This window comes from Schistocerca gregaria, chromosome 8, assembly GCF_023897955.1.
Source record: "Schistocerca gregaria isolate iqSchGreg1 chromosome 8, iqSchGreg1.2, whole genome shotgun sequence".
Classification (NCBI taxonomy): domain Eukaryota; kingdom Metazoa; phylum Arthropoda; class Insecta; order Orthoptera; family Acrididae; genus Schistocerca; species Schistocerca gregaria.
In genome coordinates, this window is record NC_064927.1 from 286,309,077 (window position 1) to 286,328,455 (window position 19,379).

Below are 19,379 nucleotides of genomic sequence, written 5' to 3' on the forward strand. Positions count from 1 at the left end.
TAGTATTATCTTCCGAAGCAGTCACTGCACTACACCACATCGTCATGGCCTTTACGATTCATTGTTCGTCGAAAGCTACATCTTTACTAAAAGTTACTTCCAATTGCGAAAGACTGTCCTCATTTACAGACTGTATGAATCAGAGTGTAAAGGATTGAATTCTACAAAAAGTTAGTTTTAAAAGAGCCTGTAAGATGCATGGATCGTTCGAGTACCCAAAAGGTGGAACCAGACCGTCAGCCACATTACACGATAGTTATAACAGTATTTGTAGCAGAGTTCTGCAAAAACCGTGGAAAAACCAATACTGTAAATGCAGATATTTTCAACTAGTCTCTTCTGGATGGGTGTGTGTGTATGTTAGGAAAAAGATTCTCACTTTTGGAGCACTAATCAAGGCGGGCTTCATCGCTTTAGCCATAAAGATTACAATACACATCTGAGACCGTCGTCATATTGATGATGCTTGCTCCCAATAGGAATATTTTATGCCATGAGTCTTTAACAGTAGCAGTAATTACACTTAACGTAATCTGCTGAAGTGCATGTAGAAAAATTACCTGACACTTTCATGAACAACGCATAACTGATTTCGCTGACCGTTTTCGTCCCACAGGTGTAACGTATTAAGCTGATGTCCAATCTTGAAGCGTGAAGAGAAATGACTATCAAATCTGACACGCAAGTTCTAACAGGTTTGATAATATTAACTGCTTCGGCCAAGTTGTGAGACAAACGACGCTTCACTACTGGCGTCTGCTTAAATAGACTGTTACCCGCATATGTAATCTGATACTTCGGTGACCACCAAAGATTTTACCACAAACGACTACTGCCGCGAAACAGTTATGGAAAAGCCGTCGGATCCGACAAAGTGCGATGCATCCGACGTAGTCAGACGATTTTTGCAACGGTAAGAAGCTGCGGGTCCAGCCACGCTGAATGGGCAGATCTCGACGGCAAGAACACCGGTGCCAAAAGCGTAGCGATCTGGTACCCGAGTCACGACTCGTCGCCCACTGAGTCTCTGGAAGCGCTGACGGCGTCTTCCGAGCGCCGCCCGCGACTGCAACAGAGCTCGTGCCCCGAGAGGCACGTAGTAATTGCCGACCCGAGGCTAGGCAAGGGCCCCTCAGCTAGCCTCTAGCCTCTAGCGCTGCCTCTCACAACAGTACAGCACACACTAACTCGTTACCATGCAGCCTCGATTACCTATGAAACCGTCGCCTTCACTGCGTTATTCTCTCTCCTACATATCTGTGACGTCTATTTCTGCAGTTCTACCACTACTCATCCTCGGCAATGATACTGCACTATGTCCTATCCTTCTACCGTCCCCACGAGAAGCTTACGACTGCCCACTTTTGCGTCTGTTTACTCTTGTCCGTCAGCGGCTTTTTTTATTCCCCTCCGGTGTTGTCGCCTTCTTGCTAGCGAAAACAGATTTACTACTCTTTGCCTAGGACTGATGTGTGCGACCGCGCTCTAGGCGCCGCGGGACAGCCGGTGGTAGGGAGGCGGCGCGGCGAGTGGGGGTGGCGTCGTCGCCTGGGCGACGCGTTTCCCTGCGTGCGTCCCTCCCGCTAAGTGCCCGGTAGCGGCGTCTCTCTTTTGTCGGTCGGTGGATCGGGGCCATCGCAGTGACGCAACGACGACCCCTCTGCAGCCCCCTCTTGCACCGTCCGCGGTCCCTGGTGCGTGGTTCCGTATATATAGTGGCCGCAGTGCGCAGACACTGCATGCACTCCCCCAGTTCCTCCCCGCTGAGCACAAGTGTAGGATTACGGGTGCCATGAAGTCGGTAAGTCCGCAGAGCGCTTTCTGTCTGGCGCTAATGGTATTTCTCATGTACTAGGATTAACGGTTTTTTTCTATTTTCCCTCAGTATTACTATTTTTAGATTTCCAAGACAGCCGATAGTTACGGCAAACTTCAGTCGTAATAATTTAAGCATCGTCTCTCTATGAGCATTCTTGGTTCTACATACTCAGGTATACTATTTCTAGCAGTGCAACATAGGACCTACTGCGACTACAGTGCCAGCAGGCATGGAGTAAAGTAGGCCCTGCACGAGGAATTTCTGCTACTTCTTGTGAGGAGGCAGAGGCAATTTGGTTCTAAGTTCACAGGTGCTCTTGTACACCTGAGTAGCCGGCGGTGTGGCCGTGCGGTTCTAGGCGCTTCAGTCTGGAACCGCATGACCGCTACGGTCGCAGGTTCGAATCCTGCCTCGGGCATGGATATGTGTGATGTCCTTAGGTTAGTTAGGTTTAAGTAGTTCTAAGTTCTCGGGGACTGATGACCTTAGATGTTAAGTCCCATAGTGCTCAGAACCATTGGAACCATTTTGATACCTGAGTTCAAAGAGCATTGTTAGTAAAACTTGTTTCATTGATCGTCCGGTACCTTCTCTTTACCCACCTCAAACGACTTTTATGTCAAATTAACAGCTATTCTTTACCTGTATCCCCCCGAGAACTATGTGTCAGAGTAAACTCCGAAAGCCGAGATTTCTACCGCGACTGCTCCAAATATATTTGCGGCAATGCTTTCTTTTCGTATTTTGGCTGACGTGTTGCCCTTGCCACGACTTTCTGTCCTGTGCCAACCACTTCGTCACAGTATGGGGTTAGCACCCCAAAGTACTTGACGATGGGTTGGATGTACTGCAATCTCTCTGTTCCTCTACAGTTTTGGCCGACTACCACTCCTTTCAGTACCATGAAAATTATTCTCCAACATCTTAATACATGCCCCTTCTTTTCCATCACTGACTTCCACATATTCCATTTAGATTCTGTGGAGAATCTCCACATTTCTTAACTTAATACGTTAATTTTTCGTTTTTCTACACAGTTCGTCATTCATTTCCGTTCAATGCTGTGATCGAGAGAATCATTCTCCGAAATTTATTTCTCAAGATCTATGTTTAATACTAGTGTACTTATTTTTGCTTAGAATGGTATCATCGTCTGCCTCATACATATTAAAAGCTCGAGCTTACAACCTTGTTGTAATTCAACATTAAATTCTATGTCTCGGTATAAGAGAATCCTGCAGACAGAGAACGGGAATGCAGGGACACATTACCCGGATAGATGGGAGACAAGTAGTTATTGAGTACAAAGTGACAATGCCTTGAAGGCATTGTGGATGCTCACTCTCTTCATTTGAAGATTGGTTTACTTAAAGATGAGATTCTAGAGGCTATTAAAAACAGAAGAATTACTGACTTTCTAATTGTACTAGTAGTGCTTGAACAGAAAATATACTTGTATCTTAATCGCCTATCACTATACTGCATATGCCGCGGTCGACAATTACTTCTTTTTATTTTTTGTTTCTACGTTGCTTTTTGATACTGATCGTGCAAACCTAGCGAGTAGAGACTCTGACCACGGAGGTACCGGATTCAGTCCCCAGTTGGGGGCGGAGATTCTTCCTTGTCCCAAACTCGTCCACTCAACCCGCTATCAGAATGGCGCTAGGAGCCATCCTGGACGAGGAAACCGCTTTCAGGTTGATTCTAGTACCGCGGCAAAAGGAAGGACCATACTCCACCTACAGCGACGCTTGTGCCCCTGACTTCACGTTTGTATCTTCACTTCTCTTCGTCACATAGTTAAGAGACGCTTATAGCTCTTAACAAATGGACGACCACTATCCGCGGAGGCGATCACGTATGCGTCACTCGGAGCTTTCTCTGCCAGTTACAGCATCTTGGAAGTGTGCGCCAGAAGCTATCAAGAGAGATTTACGTTAAACCGATGAAAGTCGTTTTTTGGTACTGCTCAGTTCATTGATGCCGATACAAATCGGCAGCCGGGAGTTTCAAATCACACAGCTTCCCCGCTATTTCTAAATGGCTTTAAGGTGGTGTGTTCGATAAGACGAAGAGTGATTCTCTCTCTAGAGCCTAATAAGGTCGATGTCAACTGACGAATAACATCTGCTTCTACATCCATACCCTGGACACAACTAGGGAGTGCATAGCATTGGGCTCTTCACATTGAACTAAGTATTATAGTTATTTCCCCTCGCATTCACGTACGGATCACAGACAGAATGATTACTTCAGAGCCCTTTTGCGCGCGGTAATTTACTTAATCTTGACTTCGCGGTCCCTACTGGAGCGATACGTAGGGTGGTAGGATGGTTTGCCACATCGCCTATTTTTCAGTAAATACTGGTTCTTAAAACTTTAAAAGAAGGTTTTCGCTGGGTTGTTTTGGTAAGCCTAGAAGCGTCTGCGAATTTTATGCTTTGCTGTTGCTCTCAGCGGGACGAAGGGGAAAAAAAATCTTTCGCCATCCGTGATGTTCCTTTTCTGTTACATACAATGTCCCCTGTTAGACCTATTTAGCATCTGTTGGACACATCTGAAAAGTAATCTAGGATGAGTCGCTCGCGTTGTTTATAAGCATTCTCCGCTGTTGTGTGTGTGAGTTCCTAAGGGACCAAACTGCTGAGGTCATCGATCTCGAGACCTGCACACTACTTAAACTAATTTACGCTAAAGGCAACACACACATCCATTCCCGAGGGAGGAATCGAACCCCTGGCGGGAGGAGCAATGCGATTCGTGACATGGATCCTCAAACCGTCATCTGTCATCATGCTTTGTCATCATGCAATTCCATGTTACCACAAACATTTACTCCGAGGTATTTGTATGTGTTCAGTCCATTGGTGGCTCTTTGACACTGCAGGCTCAGAATATTATTTTCAGTTTGAAAAGTGCACAGTTCGTTGATAGGACACATTCTGAGGCATCAAGGATCGCCTACTTAGTACTGAAAGGAACTGTGGTGGGCAGAGGATAAAATTGTAGAGGGAGCCCAAGAGATGGAAGCACCAAGCAGGTTCATAGGGATGTAGAATGCAGTCGTTTTGCGAAATATGATGAAGCTTGTATCAAAACAAGTCTTCGGACTAAAGACTACAACAGCTACAGTCAATATGAGTATACATTCGTTAACAAGCGGTGATTTGGTACTTCAATGTTTCCTGTTGGGAGAAAGTAATAGAAAGAAACACATTTATGAACGAATAATCGAGGAAAGTTACAAGAGCTCCTATGGTCATGAGACACGTACTTAAAATGAAAGTAGTGTTTGGCACACTCACGTGTAGGAGAGAAATCGTTAAGCTTACGAGAAGAGTCATTGAACCATACGAGGAATAGATCAGCTTTCCTGCTTGGAGCATTTAGAAGTCTGACATTGCCATTTTTCGTCAGATGCTGGAAGTTAAAAAGGAGGGAAGAAAATTATTATATCCTGTTGTCGATGATCTCCCGAGAGACGGACTTGGGTTGGGGAAAGATGGGGGAGGAAACTGACAGTGCCATTTTCAATAAACTCCTCACATCATTTGAATTAAGCACTACAGAAAGCACGGTAAACCAGAAAGTGGTTGGCCGGAAGCACATTCTATCTCTGTCCCCAAGGATGTCCAATGTCTTACAACTGCGGCACATCTATCTCTGCTGCAAGTTAGCTCGGCTGGATACTCTAAGAGTCACGCTGGGTGACCATTGGAACCCGCAGGTTGGTCAAATAAGAAAAGAGAGTAAAGCTAGAAAATACCAATCGCTTTATCATAAATCTGAAGTCTTCCATAATTTAGGCCATTTGGAGTAGGCGCAGGGCAGGTGGGGACTCTTCACTACCAAAAACAAACCGGACGGAACTTCGCTGTGCGCCGTACAAGCGTATCTAGGAACCTTTCGAACCTTTTTGTCAACGGTGGCGAAACGCGTAGAAATGAAAAACAGCGAACTCTATGAAGCGCAATGTCACAATTGCATGGACAGCACCGCCGTTAACTGTTGATGCCTTCGCACGAGTTAAGTCTCGCACTTTCTCTGCCGTCCGCAGGTGTACCCTCTCTCCACCAGCCAGTGACAAATGTGAGGTCACTTCAGTCGACCTCACGTGTGTGTCACTAACTCCCCTGCGGTGTCGGTCCTTTTAAGGGTTACCACAGCTACGCTACAAGTTGGAGGCGGTAGCTTTGTTGCGGTACTTAGATCCATGCTTTAAGCAAAGCTATGCTAACTCACATTAGTCTACTATAAAGGGATCTAGTTACCATAGGCCGGTGCTGGCTTCACCGCTGTTGGACAAGAAGCACATGGGGTGGTAATTGGAATAAAGTAAACTGAAGACAATGTGTTCCTTCAAAGTATATTGTGGAGAGTACAGTAACGAGTAATTTGCATTCGTACTGTGCACTTCCATAATGCAATGTTGGCCATTAAAGTACCTAGAAACATAGCAAATAAAGTAGCATTATTAAAGTATTTCATACCATCTGTCACAGCCACAGAATTATTAAAAGAAAATTCCGTTTCTCACCTTAGCTGCATTACGATCCATTCACTTATTTCCCACGACCAGCTGATTTCATCGATGCGCAGTTTTCAAGTTCTTACTCATATCCTAATTTTACGGTCACAACTGTGGTTCTGCATCTGGACAGGATGACTGCCTCTAATTAAGAGGCTTACAGCAAGCATTCGAAAACTGCACACTGACGAAATCAGTTTATAGCGTGAAATAATGGTACTGATTCAGAAATCCACCTCATCTGTATTATTTCACAGTAATTGTGTTACTACCAATTTCGCTCGTAGAACATCTTCAGGTTGCTGAGAAGTCCCAAACTCATTATATAAATATCACTGCATTTTCACAGCTCAGTATGCGGAAGGTGTCCTATGAACGAAACCGGTCGTGATATAATGAAAATTGGATGATACTCCTGTGGCGTTTAACATGCTCAAGTGTATAAGAGACTAGGTCATAAGGGGATTAAGGTGGAAAATGGAGCTGCCTTTTAACAATGTATTACTTATAATAAATATACACCACAGAAGGAAGAAAGTTTGGTGAAATTTGTATGTGAGATTTGAGTGTGCAGAGTGAAAAATTTAATACCCACAGCTGCCACCTCTGGGAGTAACAATGGCCCTAATCTCTCTGGGTACCTAGATGAACTGAGTTTGGATGATAGATGCGGTTACGCCATTCCATGAAGCTTCATCTTTCCTCCAGAACTCATAAGTAACGATGGCTTGCAAACGGTGGCGTGCCAGTGACCCGACAACCTATGACCAGATACTTTCAATCTCACATACCTGCAGAACGCACTACCTAGGCCAACAGTCAAACACCCTCTTTGTCGAGGTAGATCAGGGCAGCACGGGCAGTACGAGGTCTGCCGTTAACTTGTCGAAAGATATCGTCACGGAGACCACAGTGATAAGGCACAGCTACTGGCCTTATCAGAAATGTAGCAACTGCTGTCCAAATTACCTGCTTTACAATTCACGTGGATACTAATTTCATACTAAAACCAATTTCCTGACACTAGGTACGTTACTTGGCGATAGGAGTCTGCATAACCCATCGGACGCTACTCGCGTGCGGCCATTTGGTCCTCCAGAGCGACTCAGCTCCATTTTCCACTACATTCGATGTATTCGTCGCGAGACAATTGAGCAACTCTATTGATATTTAAGAATCTCATACATTTTTACACTACAACTAGTATCGATCTCCCTGGATCATCTTCAGATCAATGTAGCATCAGCAGTAATGTATTGTGTCTGTGTCGGGAATACGTGTCAGAATCAGTCACAATTCTGATGTGTAGATCCGATGCATGCAAGGTGACCTGCTGCTGAAATTACTTTGATCTGAAGATGATCCAACTAACTATTCACAGTGTAATAGCAAAGTGACACGGTTACAGGCAACACACATTATACTCGCACGCTGCCGATAGCCTGTACCCTCCCGGCTCTGAGTCATAACCAATACAGTAGTACGCCTGCGTCACCGGGAAGCATCAGCCAACATTTCGTCAACAACAAAATTAGTTCCACAGGATGCGATTTATCATCCCTAGAAGTTTAATGCATGAAATTTTAAACACACTGTACGTCTGCAGGCTGTCATGGCCGTTGTCGTAGATGGTACAATTTTATAATTCGTTAGGCTATGTGCTTCTGATGAGACGCAAATGTTGAGTATTGAAGAGGTTTGAAGGGGAATGTGACATGGCGTAACAACAAAAAAAAAAAATTGCCATCAGTTGACTGATTAAGTCTGCTGCAACGACAGGTTCAGCTACGTAAGCAGAGATAAAGGTGAAGTTACCGAAAAAACACCTATAAATGGATCTATCTGGTTGTGGTAATACACATTTACTGTGAAATAACCTGGAACAAACTATACTTGAAATATGTGATGGAGAACAAAAGATGATCACAAACATTAGTCCAAAGTGAAAGTACACCGTGATGTGTTCATTCCGGGAGCAGTTAATGACGTTTCAATTAGTGTCAAGCGTATTGCAGCAAGCAAAGTAATAATGTTTCGGATCTGTAGACGGGGCAATAACTTACCTATTAAAGAATGGAGGATCAAATTGACCGAAGCATTATTTATTTACGAAAGCTAATGAAGAATTAGAATAGCATCTTCTGATGGGCACTCCACCCGTTCACACGTCTGAATACTTTGGTTCTATTTTCAGCATATTTCGAACTCTAGGAAATAGTTTTAGCATATATGTTTTGAGAGTCAATAGTGAAAATTTTAGTCTTCACCGTAATGCTTACAACTTAACATATTTATGTTTTTCTAATAACAACTGTATCTGTTGATAATCATCTAAATTTTTCTTTTACCTTGATTTTTAGAACACTTCATTCGCACAGTTTTCTGCGTCTTGAATTTCTTGATTAAATTTTTGGCACTTACCTAAGATTCAGATAATACCCACCAAATAGGAGAGTTGTTTCGTGCTACTGGCGTATTCCGAAGGTGTCGAGAAAGTTCGCGATCTATCTTTTTTCTTTCATCTATCCTCTCTTTTCTCTACATTACAGAGGGATAACGCATTAAAAAAAAAAACCCTTGGTCATTCATTCAAACACTGTGTCACCTGCTGCAGAGATCAACTGCTGCGTGTATGCAAAGAATGTAAGTCAAGGAAGCTCGATAACATACTCGGATCTGGAAGTCACTCACAGCATTATCCGCTGTAGTGTTTTAGAAAACAAGGAAGTAAGTTTAATGTGCTTACGTACCTTCTGATAGTCTGGACAACACCACTGCATCACCTATCTCGGGTAGTGCATTTTAGTTTCTATAATTATACATACATCTGCTTAACGCAACACAGAAGGAGCAGTGTGAGTTAAAGGGGGGGGGGGGTTTAGAGCGTTAATTCTTGAAACCGGAGTTTTTAATTCTATTCCGACAGTAAAATATGGTATGAAATGCAATTTAAGTTGGTACTAATAACGTATACAGATCAATATTCCTAACTTCGGTTGCTGCGGAATACTTGTACACATTCTCAGTTGGAATATACGAAACTTCCTTGAGACTGCGAAGCTTATGCCCACGAATCAGCATGGTCTTAGAAAGCATCGCACCTGTAAAACTGATTTTGACCTTTCTCACATGATGTAATGCGAACTATGGATGAAGGGCAACAAGCAGATTCCACATTTCTAGGTTCCCGGAAAGCATTTGTCATGGTGCCTCACTGCAGTATGTTAAAGAAGGTGAGAGCCTATGGCATTTCACAGATACGTGAGTGGCTCGAAGACTTCTTAAGTAATAGATCTCAGTATGTTGTCCTCGACAGTGATTATTCATCAGAGACAAGGGTATCGTCAGGAGAGCTCCAGAGAAGTAGGTAGAACAGTTGTTGTTTTCTATATAAATAAGTTATTCGGCTTATGGGGTGGGCAGCAATATGCGGTTGTTTGCTGATGATGCTGTGGCGTACCGCAAGGTGTCGAAGTTGAGTGAATGTAGGAAGATACAAGATAACTTAGACAAAATTTCTAGTCGTTGTGGCGAATGACAGCAAACTTTAAATGTGGGAAGATGTAAGTTAAATGAGGATGAGTACCAAAGACAAACCTGCAATGTTTGGATACGCCGTTAGTACTTTAGTGCTTCGTATAGCAACGTTGTTTCAACATCTGCGCTTAGAGTCGCAAAGCGATATGAGATGGAATGAGCATGTGAGGACTGTGGTAGGAAGAGCGCAGTGTGGCTCATATGTAAAGGAGATCCCTTATAGGACGCTTGTGCGACCTGTACTTGAATACTGTACGAGTGTTTGGGATCCGTGCCAGGCCGGTCGGTACCGTTTGGCCTTCAAGGCCTGTTCGAGAGGAGAGGAAGGCCAGCCGGACTTTATGTACTGATGTACAGGGACCGTCCAGCATGGGGGAGGTTGTCTGTAAAAAGCCGTACGAAACCAGCCAGAGGAATCACCAGTCCAGCTATCGCAAGGATGGTGGGGTTTCAGTTACAAAGAAAGGGGCACAGCGGTCGACTAGGTCCTCATACCCCATATATTTCTGTAGTCAATAACCAGCAACGCTTGAGGTTACATCATATGAACGCCGCTGGATACTGACTGACTGGAAACGAGTAATACGGAGTGGCAATGGGATGGACCGGTTCGGGTGTAGTGTTCAAAAATGTTCAAATGTGTGTGAAATCTTATGGGACTTAACTGCTAAGGTCATCAGTCCCTAAGCTTACACACTACTTAACCTATATTATCCTGACACACACACCCATGCCCGAGGGAGGACTCGAACCTCCGCCGGGACCAGCCTCACAGTCTACGACTGATGCTCCCTATACCGCTCGGCTAATCCCGCTCGGGTCGGGTGTAGTGAATGCCTTGAGAACATTACCTGCCATCACGTGTAGTGGCAACAACAAAGTACGGAGCAGGTGGCGTTACGGTATAGCCCCACATTGCGCTTAAGAAAACAATAAACGCAGAAAGCTATGAAAACTCATTACAGCCTTGTGTACTGAGTACAGTGGAGGAACAGCTGTTTCGTAAGCTGTGGGGCAATGGTTCGTCTACAAAAATATTCCTAAAATGGACTGGCCTTTGCAGAGTCCAGACCTAGACCTAACGAACACCTTTTGGATGGTTCTACTTCGGTCTAGACGCCAGCGTTCAGTATCCCTACTTTGTCTGGTTTTGGGTCTTGAGGATGTATAGCTGCCATTCCTCCGCTGACGATCAGACACCCCTTTGAAAGTGGCGTCACCATTGCCCAATCCGTCATAAAGGAAAAAAGGGTTAACGCACTTCTCAGATAGCGTATTTTACATTACGGAACCTCCCCTGTGTTATTCAGCGAGAAACCAGTCATCTGCGAATAAATGTACATGAGAGCTTTTGATAGTTCAGTGATGCCGTTCTCGTCAGAGGATAACGATGTGTCACAGATCGGTTTTCTGTCAGAGACACGCTCCTAACTTCGTGGAAGATTTCACAGGCGATACGGTCAGCGCTAGACGCTAATCTGCGCACATCTTTGTTGTCACACGTCGCCGTCCCGCGGTGTTTGCTATTCCGGACGACGCAGGGGGGCCGCCAAGGTCAGTCCGGTGCAGCTTGCTCCGCCTCGCGTCGCGTCACGTCAAGGCACGTCAGACGGCCGCCGCGGCGCCGATGCACCCAGCGGCCAGAGCTGGCGCTGGCTTGCAAAACAGACGCAGCAGGCCGCGCGGGTTGCGAAGAAAAGGACGCAGGCCTTGACACCAGCCGTCGGTTCAAGGACGCACGTGCTTCCCCTGCCGAGCCGACCACGTAACACCACTTCCCATCAGCGGACGTTATTAGCGGAAAATTTCCCTCTGCTTCTTTTATAACTTCGATTTTTTACCATTTTTGACTCGCTAGTCTTTCGCCTTGTTTCACACGGTTCGCCGTTACTGTCTGTGGCTCTGCATTCGTCCACAGTATCCTCAGTAAATGGCAGTCTACAGGATCCTCATTAAATTTTCTCAAAATTCATTTTTCTTCGATTCCACTTCCCTTTTTAGCCAGTCCTCACTGGAGAGCTAACTGTACTCGGTGTTACTACATCATTTAAGCTTCAGCAGGTGTTCTTGTCTTTTCAGACTCGGTAATTTTCTTTCGTTCCTTCCAGAATTATGTTTGCACCATTTGTCACTTGTTAATAGTTCCACTTGTTTCAAGCCGTTCACTCGTTACTTGTCTTTTGTGCCAATCTTCTTAGCCCTGCATCCCACACTGTTCTCAATAACCTACGGTGAATACTCTCCAACTTCAGTTCTCACACCTCTCTTCCTTTTTACTACCCACCATACGACTCCTCACTGGCGGGACAATTTGACCGTACTGGAACAAACACCATCGCATCTCTCTTAAGCTTGAACGTATCCTTTCCTTGTAAGCTGTAATGTAAATTTCTTTTCCGGCGTCGGTGACCGAGCGGCTCTAGGCGCTACAGTCTGGAACCGCGCGACCGCTAAAGTCGCAGGTTCGAATCCTGCCTCGGGCATGGATGTGTGTGATGTTCTTAGGTTAGTTAGGTTTAAGTAGTTCTACGTTCTAGGGGACTGACGACCTTAGAAGTTAAGTCCCATAGTGCTCAGAGCCATTTGAATCATTTTGTAACTGTCTGTAAGATCACAACGCAAATTTCACTATCATCCCCTTTCTTCGACGTCTACGCTTGAGCAACACTTTGTTCCTGTATGGTCGCGTTTCTGGTGTGTACATCTTTAGTTCATCCCGACCACACTTTTAGTTCTCGCGTTGCTTTCCGCTTGTAAACAATAACAAATCGTAATTAATGATCTTCTAATGAAGCTGTTTGGAATCATTTGAAAATAAAAAGGGTAAACAGATACCCTGCATGTTTGCTACAAGTGGTAAACATGTTATACAAGGTGCTGTATTTAAGTCCAACAGTCAGTATGATTTTGGAACGAAACGTGTTCAGCAAGCTATTAAACAAGATCTGTCGAGTTGTAGTATCCTGATAGCATCATAATCAATGATACACATAAGTAGTCACTAGTCTTTCTCAATGGCCGTATTGATCAAAGTTTTGTATTATTTCCTCGTCTGCTTCCACAAATTGATCATATAAGAAATAATCTAATATTTAAATCACTGGTTACTGGAATTTCGTGAAAAGAATCTCACGGAACACGTTTTGCTGAGGTTGATTTGAGATTATGTTCTTGCTACACCTAGCATAACACTTTCAACAGCTCGAGAATTTGCGGGGAGTGATTGGCATTCGCACAGTGCAGTCTTCTTGAACTAGCCATCTACATCAATGGATTTTGGCTGATAGAAGTTTATCTGCAATACAATGAATATGACGAAACTGGTAGTCTTTACTAAAAATAATGAAGCAGGCGTTCTCTATGAAAATATTACCCTAGGACGTGATCTAAGAAAATCCAATAACGGATTGTAGAGAGAGGGTGAATAATTCAGTTGGGTTTGTTTATTCCTTAATAAATATGGGGACACGCGCATCTGTTATTTAATTTCTAAAATTTCTGAGTGAGCTTTGCACCCTTACCTTGTGTGTTAGGACTTCTATATCTGGTGAAATTGTGTGTTTTTTTTTATGAAATGTTCGGAAAGGTTGAGTCTGGGTTTTCTTAATCTCCAAGTTCTGTGACATCCTCTGAGCCGAGTGCATATTGACCTCCCTATTGGACCAACATGTCGACGGCGATATTATTGGTAGATGATTCTGTAAACCCATCTGTAATTTGTGAGAACTGTCGACAGAAAACATTTCCAGTTTAATTTGAGACTCGTTAGATTTAAAAAGATTTTTGGCTCTCATATTTGAGATAAGTTATGTACCAGAAAATAGTCTTATAACCCGAAACCTAGGTCGTACAGTAATTACAAAATTTGTGAAATAGTGTTAAATAGTGTTTAGTTTAGTTGACACAACAAAATATTCTATCAACACACGTAGTGCTAACCTCTTAATAAGGAACATCACATTTCCTGGTGAATATCGGCTTTCTGTAACAAGAACAACTAATGATCACCACCTTAAAAGAACACAAAGGTCGCTTTGCAGCGATGTTGATGCTGCAGACCTGCCACCAAGTATTGATGTGACCCTTCACCGCTGACATACGTCATCGAAGGAAGTGCTTGTATCTGTTATGTATCAGCGCTATAACATCGGGCGACGTGTAAACGTGACAGTCTGGCAGAGGGAAGCATTCGTATCTCGACGAACCCATGCCGACTTCGTGTATGATGTGCTAGATATGTGGTTTACCAGCGCAGGCAGTCCAATTTGTCTTTAAGAAACAGTGTAATACTTGCATCACTTAACTTGGACCATGTAACATGGAATACTGGTCGTTAAAATACCCTAGCTGAGAGGGATCTGATGTCTGAGACAATGATGTTTGGTTTGTGGGGCGCACAATTGCACGATCATCAGCGCGCTTACAAGTCCCAATCTTCACATAGTTCAATCTATCCACTTTTACGAATGATGAATAAATGATGAGGACACCACAAACACTCAGTGCCCGGTCAGGGGTAATACCCAACTACCTGGGAATCAAACCCGGGACCCCGTGATTCAGACGTAGCAAAGCTAGTCACTAGACCACGAGTTGCGGACTGGATCTGAGATGGATGTGCCCGCTTTGGTCGTCATAGTTGGTTTCAAAACCGACAGAAATTGATACTGATAGTGAACAGAATTCCATCTCAGACATTTAACGCGGCATGCACTGGCCATTTGAAGTCGGGGACCCCACAAAAGGCCATTTCTTACAGCGACACACAAAGTTCCTCGTCTCTCACGGGCAAAACAAAAAAGAAAATGGACCATTACTGATGTAGAGGTTCAGTGTGGTCCGATGAATTGCAACTTCTCCTTTTTTTTTCAAATAATGCAAGGCAGCTTGAGTGTGATGTGTCTTGAGGGAGCGGGAATGGACGGAGGCACACCTTTCACAGTAAACCATAGGAAGTTACTTAGGCATGTGATTAAGATTTATTGTTAATGTGTTCGCACTTCTGCTTCTTTTCCAGTGTATCCTGTGGTTGTGTGCGCTGGTGACAGCCGTTGTCGCACAGGCGCCTCCGGACAAGGTGATCCCCATCATCAGTCAGAACGAGGTCCGCAACCCTGACGGCAGTTACCAGTGGAAGTAAGTACACTGACAGTACCTTCAGACTCGGTCGTGGTAGATAAAAACTGAAGAATCACAAAAAGCCACTAGTTGCAGTAATTTTCGGATATCTTCTATATATCCATCCAACGGTCCGTAGAATTTTACTCCGAATTCCGAAAGGCACTCGCTAGATGTTAGCACTCTACAGATATGTGATATAGTTGTCCCAATACTCAAAACTACATATTACTTTGGTAGGACATAAACGGCCCATCAGCTATGGAAAGGCTAAGTATACCTTGACACTACAGAATCACATGCCCGCATCTCATGGTCGTGTGGTAGCGTTTTCGCTTCCCATGCCCGGGTCCCCGGGTTCGATTCACGGCGGGGTCAGGGATTTTCTCTGCCTCGTGATGGCTGGGTGTTGTGTGCTGTGCTTAGGTTGGTTAGGTTTAAGTAGTTCTAAGTACTAGGGGACTGATGACCATAGATGTAAAGTCCCATAGTGCTCAGAGCCATTTGAACCATTTTTTGAACTACAGAATATGTCCTATCAGTCCTTTCCCTGATGGGTATTACTTCACAATATGCCTCCACAAATTATTCTACCGATGTTCCCTACGTATTTAACTACATCGCATACTTTATTTCACAGTTGACCAGCTGATTCCTAACTTCCAAGAAATTTTTCAGCATAAGTTCGTTCTTCAATTTACATCTAAACAAATCCCTTATTTTTTAACGCCTTTCTGTTCCAATTCTATACAGAGACTCCCAAATATTTCTCTATCTCAGTATTCAAGTTTCCTTATAGTCACAAATCTGCTAACCCAGAATTCCAAAATCATTGTCTGTAGCTACAGGTCAACGATCAGTTCAGCGTTCAGATTTGTAAACTGAGAACATTCCTCTGCTCTCAGAGTCTTGCTAGTTTAGCACGATACCCATATCTACAACGACAGTCCAATATTGAACCAGTCATTGGCACAGAAAAGTACAGCTCCATTTATGTTTTAGCAAATAGCTTCAGAAATGCTTAGGTGTTGCCTGCACTGTGGTCTCGGCTGGATGCCAGATTTGTTGCCCAGTAGTATAATAGGTCTCGCTATTCTTCTGTCACTGTAGGACACTAAAAACCCTCCCATATCTTAGTTTACTTCTTTCTTGCGTGCTATTTATTTGTTACCTTCTTTGTACTAAAAACAGCGCTTAACTTCATGTGTTGGTTTCTAAGCTTATGAGATAATTGTTTTATCACTATTTTTGCATTCCAGTTACGAGACCGGCAATGGCATCAAAGCTGACGAGACAGGCACGCTGAAGAAGGGGTCCAAGCCGGACGAGGGTGACTTCATCGTCGCCCAGGGCTCGTTCTCGTACACGGGTCCCGACGGAACGGCGTACTCTGTGCAGTACCAGGCCGACGACGAGAACGGCTTCGTGCCCCAGGGCGCCCACTTCCCCACGCCCCCTCCCATCCCCCCAGCGATCCAGCGCGCCCTCGACTACCTGGCGACGCTGCCGTCGACGCCCGAACCCCGCCCGGGCAGGAGGCGCCGGTAAGGCAGAGCCCCACTGCGCCGACGGCCCCGCTCGCCGGTACGGCAGCGACTCCATTTATCGGCCGACACAACCGACGACGGACGCGCACAACACAGAACAAGGAGAATCATGTCTGCTGCCAGTTGCTTGCGATGATCTTGTAAATGCTAATAAAAACTTTTCACATTACTCACTTCGTCGTTATATCTCTCATAATGAGAGCTTACTCCATTCTGTAGCCTGTAGTTGGTCTATAAAAACAAATAATTATAACCTACCCTGAAGCAAATACATCTACTTTCTTCGTTAAGTTACCGCTGTTAGGTAATTCCCAGTAACCTACTTCATCTTTAAGGTTATAGCCAAACGCTTTAAGGGCACACGCAATAACGGTCATGAAATGCTGTTGTACAAATCTTCGAGATTAATTTCTTTGTTTACTACGGTGCTGGAAATACAATTTTGATGCTGATAGACTGTAAGTTGTGTCATTCTGTGTTCAGCGTACGGCACTAGCCAAAAGGTACAGGTAGTGACATCTAGTGGCGGAGTGTTGAATTACCTGAAGCAACACACATATACACACACACAGGTTCTCTCTCTCCCCCCCCCCCCCCCCCCTTCGGGCACTCCCACTCACACTCTCTCTCTCTCTCACTCTCTCTCTCTCTCTCTCTCTCTCTCTCTCTCTCACACACACACAGTATCTCGCTCACAGTGATTATCAGCGTTGTTAGAAGTGCGTTGCAGTTTTGCACTTCGTATAACAGCCTCCGAACGGCAAAAGCCTGCTTTTTCTTCACTGTCAGCATTGATGTAAATTTCCTATCAGCTCTATGCACCATGCCGAAGCACAAACGCAGAGAAAGCTTGAAAAAAAATCGTTTATAGCCACGAAATGGTAATTACTGAACAATAACATAGTGTAGTAGCCACTGCTTTGAAAGACTGGTAAAGGCACTCTAAATATAATAAAAATGAGGGATATTATTTTCGGATGCCTTCATCCATAATAACTCTTACTTAACGAAGTACATAGGTATCCTTATTTTCCCTGAGTATACAGTGTATTAAATACAGTTGTAAAAGATAACTAGACTAACAGTTACGCACTGCCTTTGAAGTTCTGTAATATTCTACTGTAAACTGTTGTACGTTTGGTCACATAAATAAATGTGAAAAAAGGAATTAATTTGTCTCATATCATTACTGACGAATAATTACCCTCAAGAGAGGTTTACCTAATTTAGGATTATCTGTGCTACATCCTTCGAATGAATGCTATATAAATGTTGTCCGAAACTTCTACATCTAGAGCGTGAACTACTGACTTCAAGTGGGAAACACAGCTACCAGGAATGTTATGTTTAAAGTTATGATTCATTACCGGTACCTTGGAACACAGATTGTAGTTATTACTCTGAACACCGTAATCAGTCCCATTTCTTTGTGTTGTTGGTTATTTACAGCAAATAACTACTGTAAAATGGGTAAACATCTGAACACGAGTGGTTACTCGTAAAGACGGGGTACATTAACGAAAAAACACCAAAAAGGCAATCTGAACAGGTTATGGTAAATATCCTAATACATAAACCGTGACTTCAGCAGTTTTCAAAGACGGCTGAAAATCATGGGTGAACATTCTTGAGTGCATAGCTAAATTTCATGAAATTTCTGAAACGAAGAATGATGCTTTACTTGATTAATTTCACTCTCCTTTTTGTTAACGACCCGATCAATTCTATAGCTAGACATTCGAGCTAATGTACCATGGTTTTGCGAAGAGAATGAAGTACTTTACATAGTGGCGAATTAGACAGACACCGACAACAGCTTTATGAGACTGGACTATTTAATTTTGTTTGTACTTAGTTCACTGCTGGACCCATGATCAAAGAGGCAGAAGAAACTTTCCATGCTGTAAATGGGTCTTGTCGTGCTTTCTTTTCCACTTCCATACATATCTGGTGGCTATGTATGAATTGTTGCTTAGAAGGCTTACTAGCAAGTTGTTAACTAATGTATCTGATTTTCCACTGCCGCAGTGATCTAACGACTACGTAACTCCTTTGTTGCCGTTCTTTTACTGTTTGACTTTTTGTGAATGCTACCAGTCGAATTTACTAGGAATCGATGATGATATGTTTGAAAGAACTTACATTCTAGTTAAAAAGGTTATGGAAAAAGTGAAAATGGATTTTTGGATGTTTCACCTTGCTGTACACCATTTAATTCTGATTTTCTATGAGCGGCATTACCTTATACACGAACGCATCTACACACATCAACAAAAGTTTGCATCTACTCTTTCATTCGAAATTCATGGCACACAAAACAAAAAATTGCTCTCAGGAATGCGTATATGTTTGTTCGTAACGTGTCCAGATCACCAAATCAAAAATATAAACATTTATGTAATGACAAAATCGTCTATTTCTAATGTGAAGTTTTTGATCATTTACCGTGGAACGTCAACCTGCTAGGACGCATGCCTCAACCTGTCATGGTATGAAATGGCTAACATCATCAAATGTTCGCGAAGACAGCGCCTTGAGCACCCGAAATAACATCCCTCAACATGAAATTATCACTAAAATGTTATCAATGGTGTCAAACTATTGGTTGTAGAATATCGTCCATGTGTCGTAGAACAGAAATATTAAAGGTCCCCAGTTCAAGTCTCGGTCTGGCACACAATTTTAAACTACCAGGAAGATACATATCAGCGCACACTCTGCTCCAGAGTGAAAATCTCATTCTGGGAACATCCCCCAGGCCGTGGCCAAGCCATGCCTCCGCAATATTCTTTCTTCCGGGAGTACTAATTCCGCTAGCTTCGTAGAA

The 19,379-nt window shown here is 43.7% G+C and overlaps 1 protein-coding gene across 1 annotated transcript; it reads left to right on the top strand.

Annotated features, from left to right (window-relative positions):
* Positions 1-1,442: 1,442 nt before the first annotated feature.
* On the top strand, positions 1,443-17,720 carry LOC126284086 (endocuticle structural glycoprotein SgAbd-4). Its single transcript, XM_049982734.1, has 3 exons — positions 1,443-1,801; positions 14,905-15,023; positions 16,265-17,720. Exons 1-3 carry the CDS (start codon positions 1,793-1,795, stop codon positions 16,551-16,553), a joined length of 417 nt encoding a protein of 138 aa, XP_049838691.1. The 5' UTR covers positions 1,443-1,792; the 3' UTR covers positions 16,554-17,720.
* The last annotated feature ends 1,659 nt before the right edge of the window (positions 17,721-19,379 follow it).

Excerpts from the sequence above, each read along its gene's own strand:
- LOC126284086 (XM_049982734.1), top strand. Across the intron at positions 15,024-16,264 it reads GACGGCAGTTACCAGTGGAA|TTACGAGACCGGCAATGGCA; the intron begins GTAAGTACACTG and ends TTTGCATTCCAG.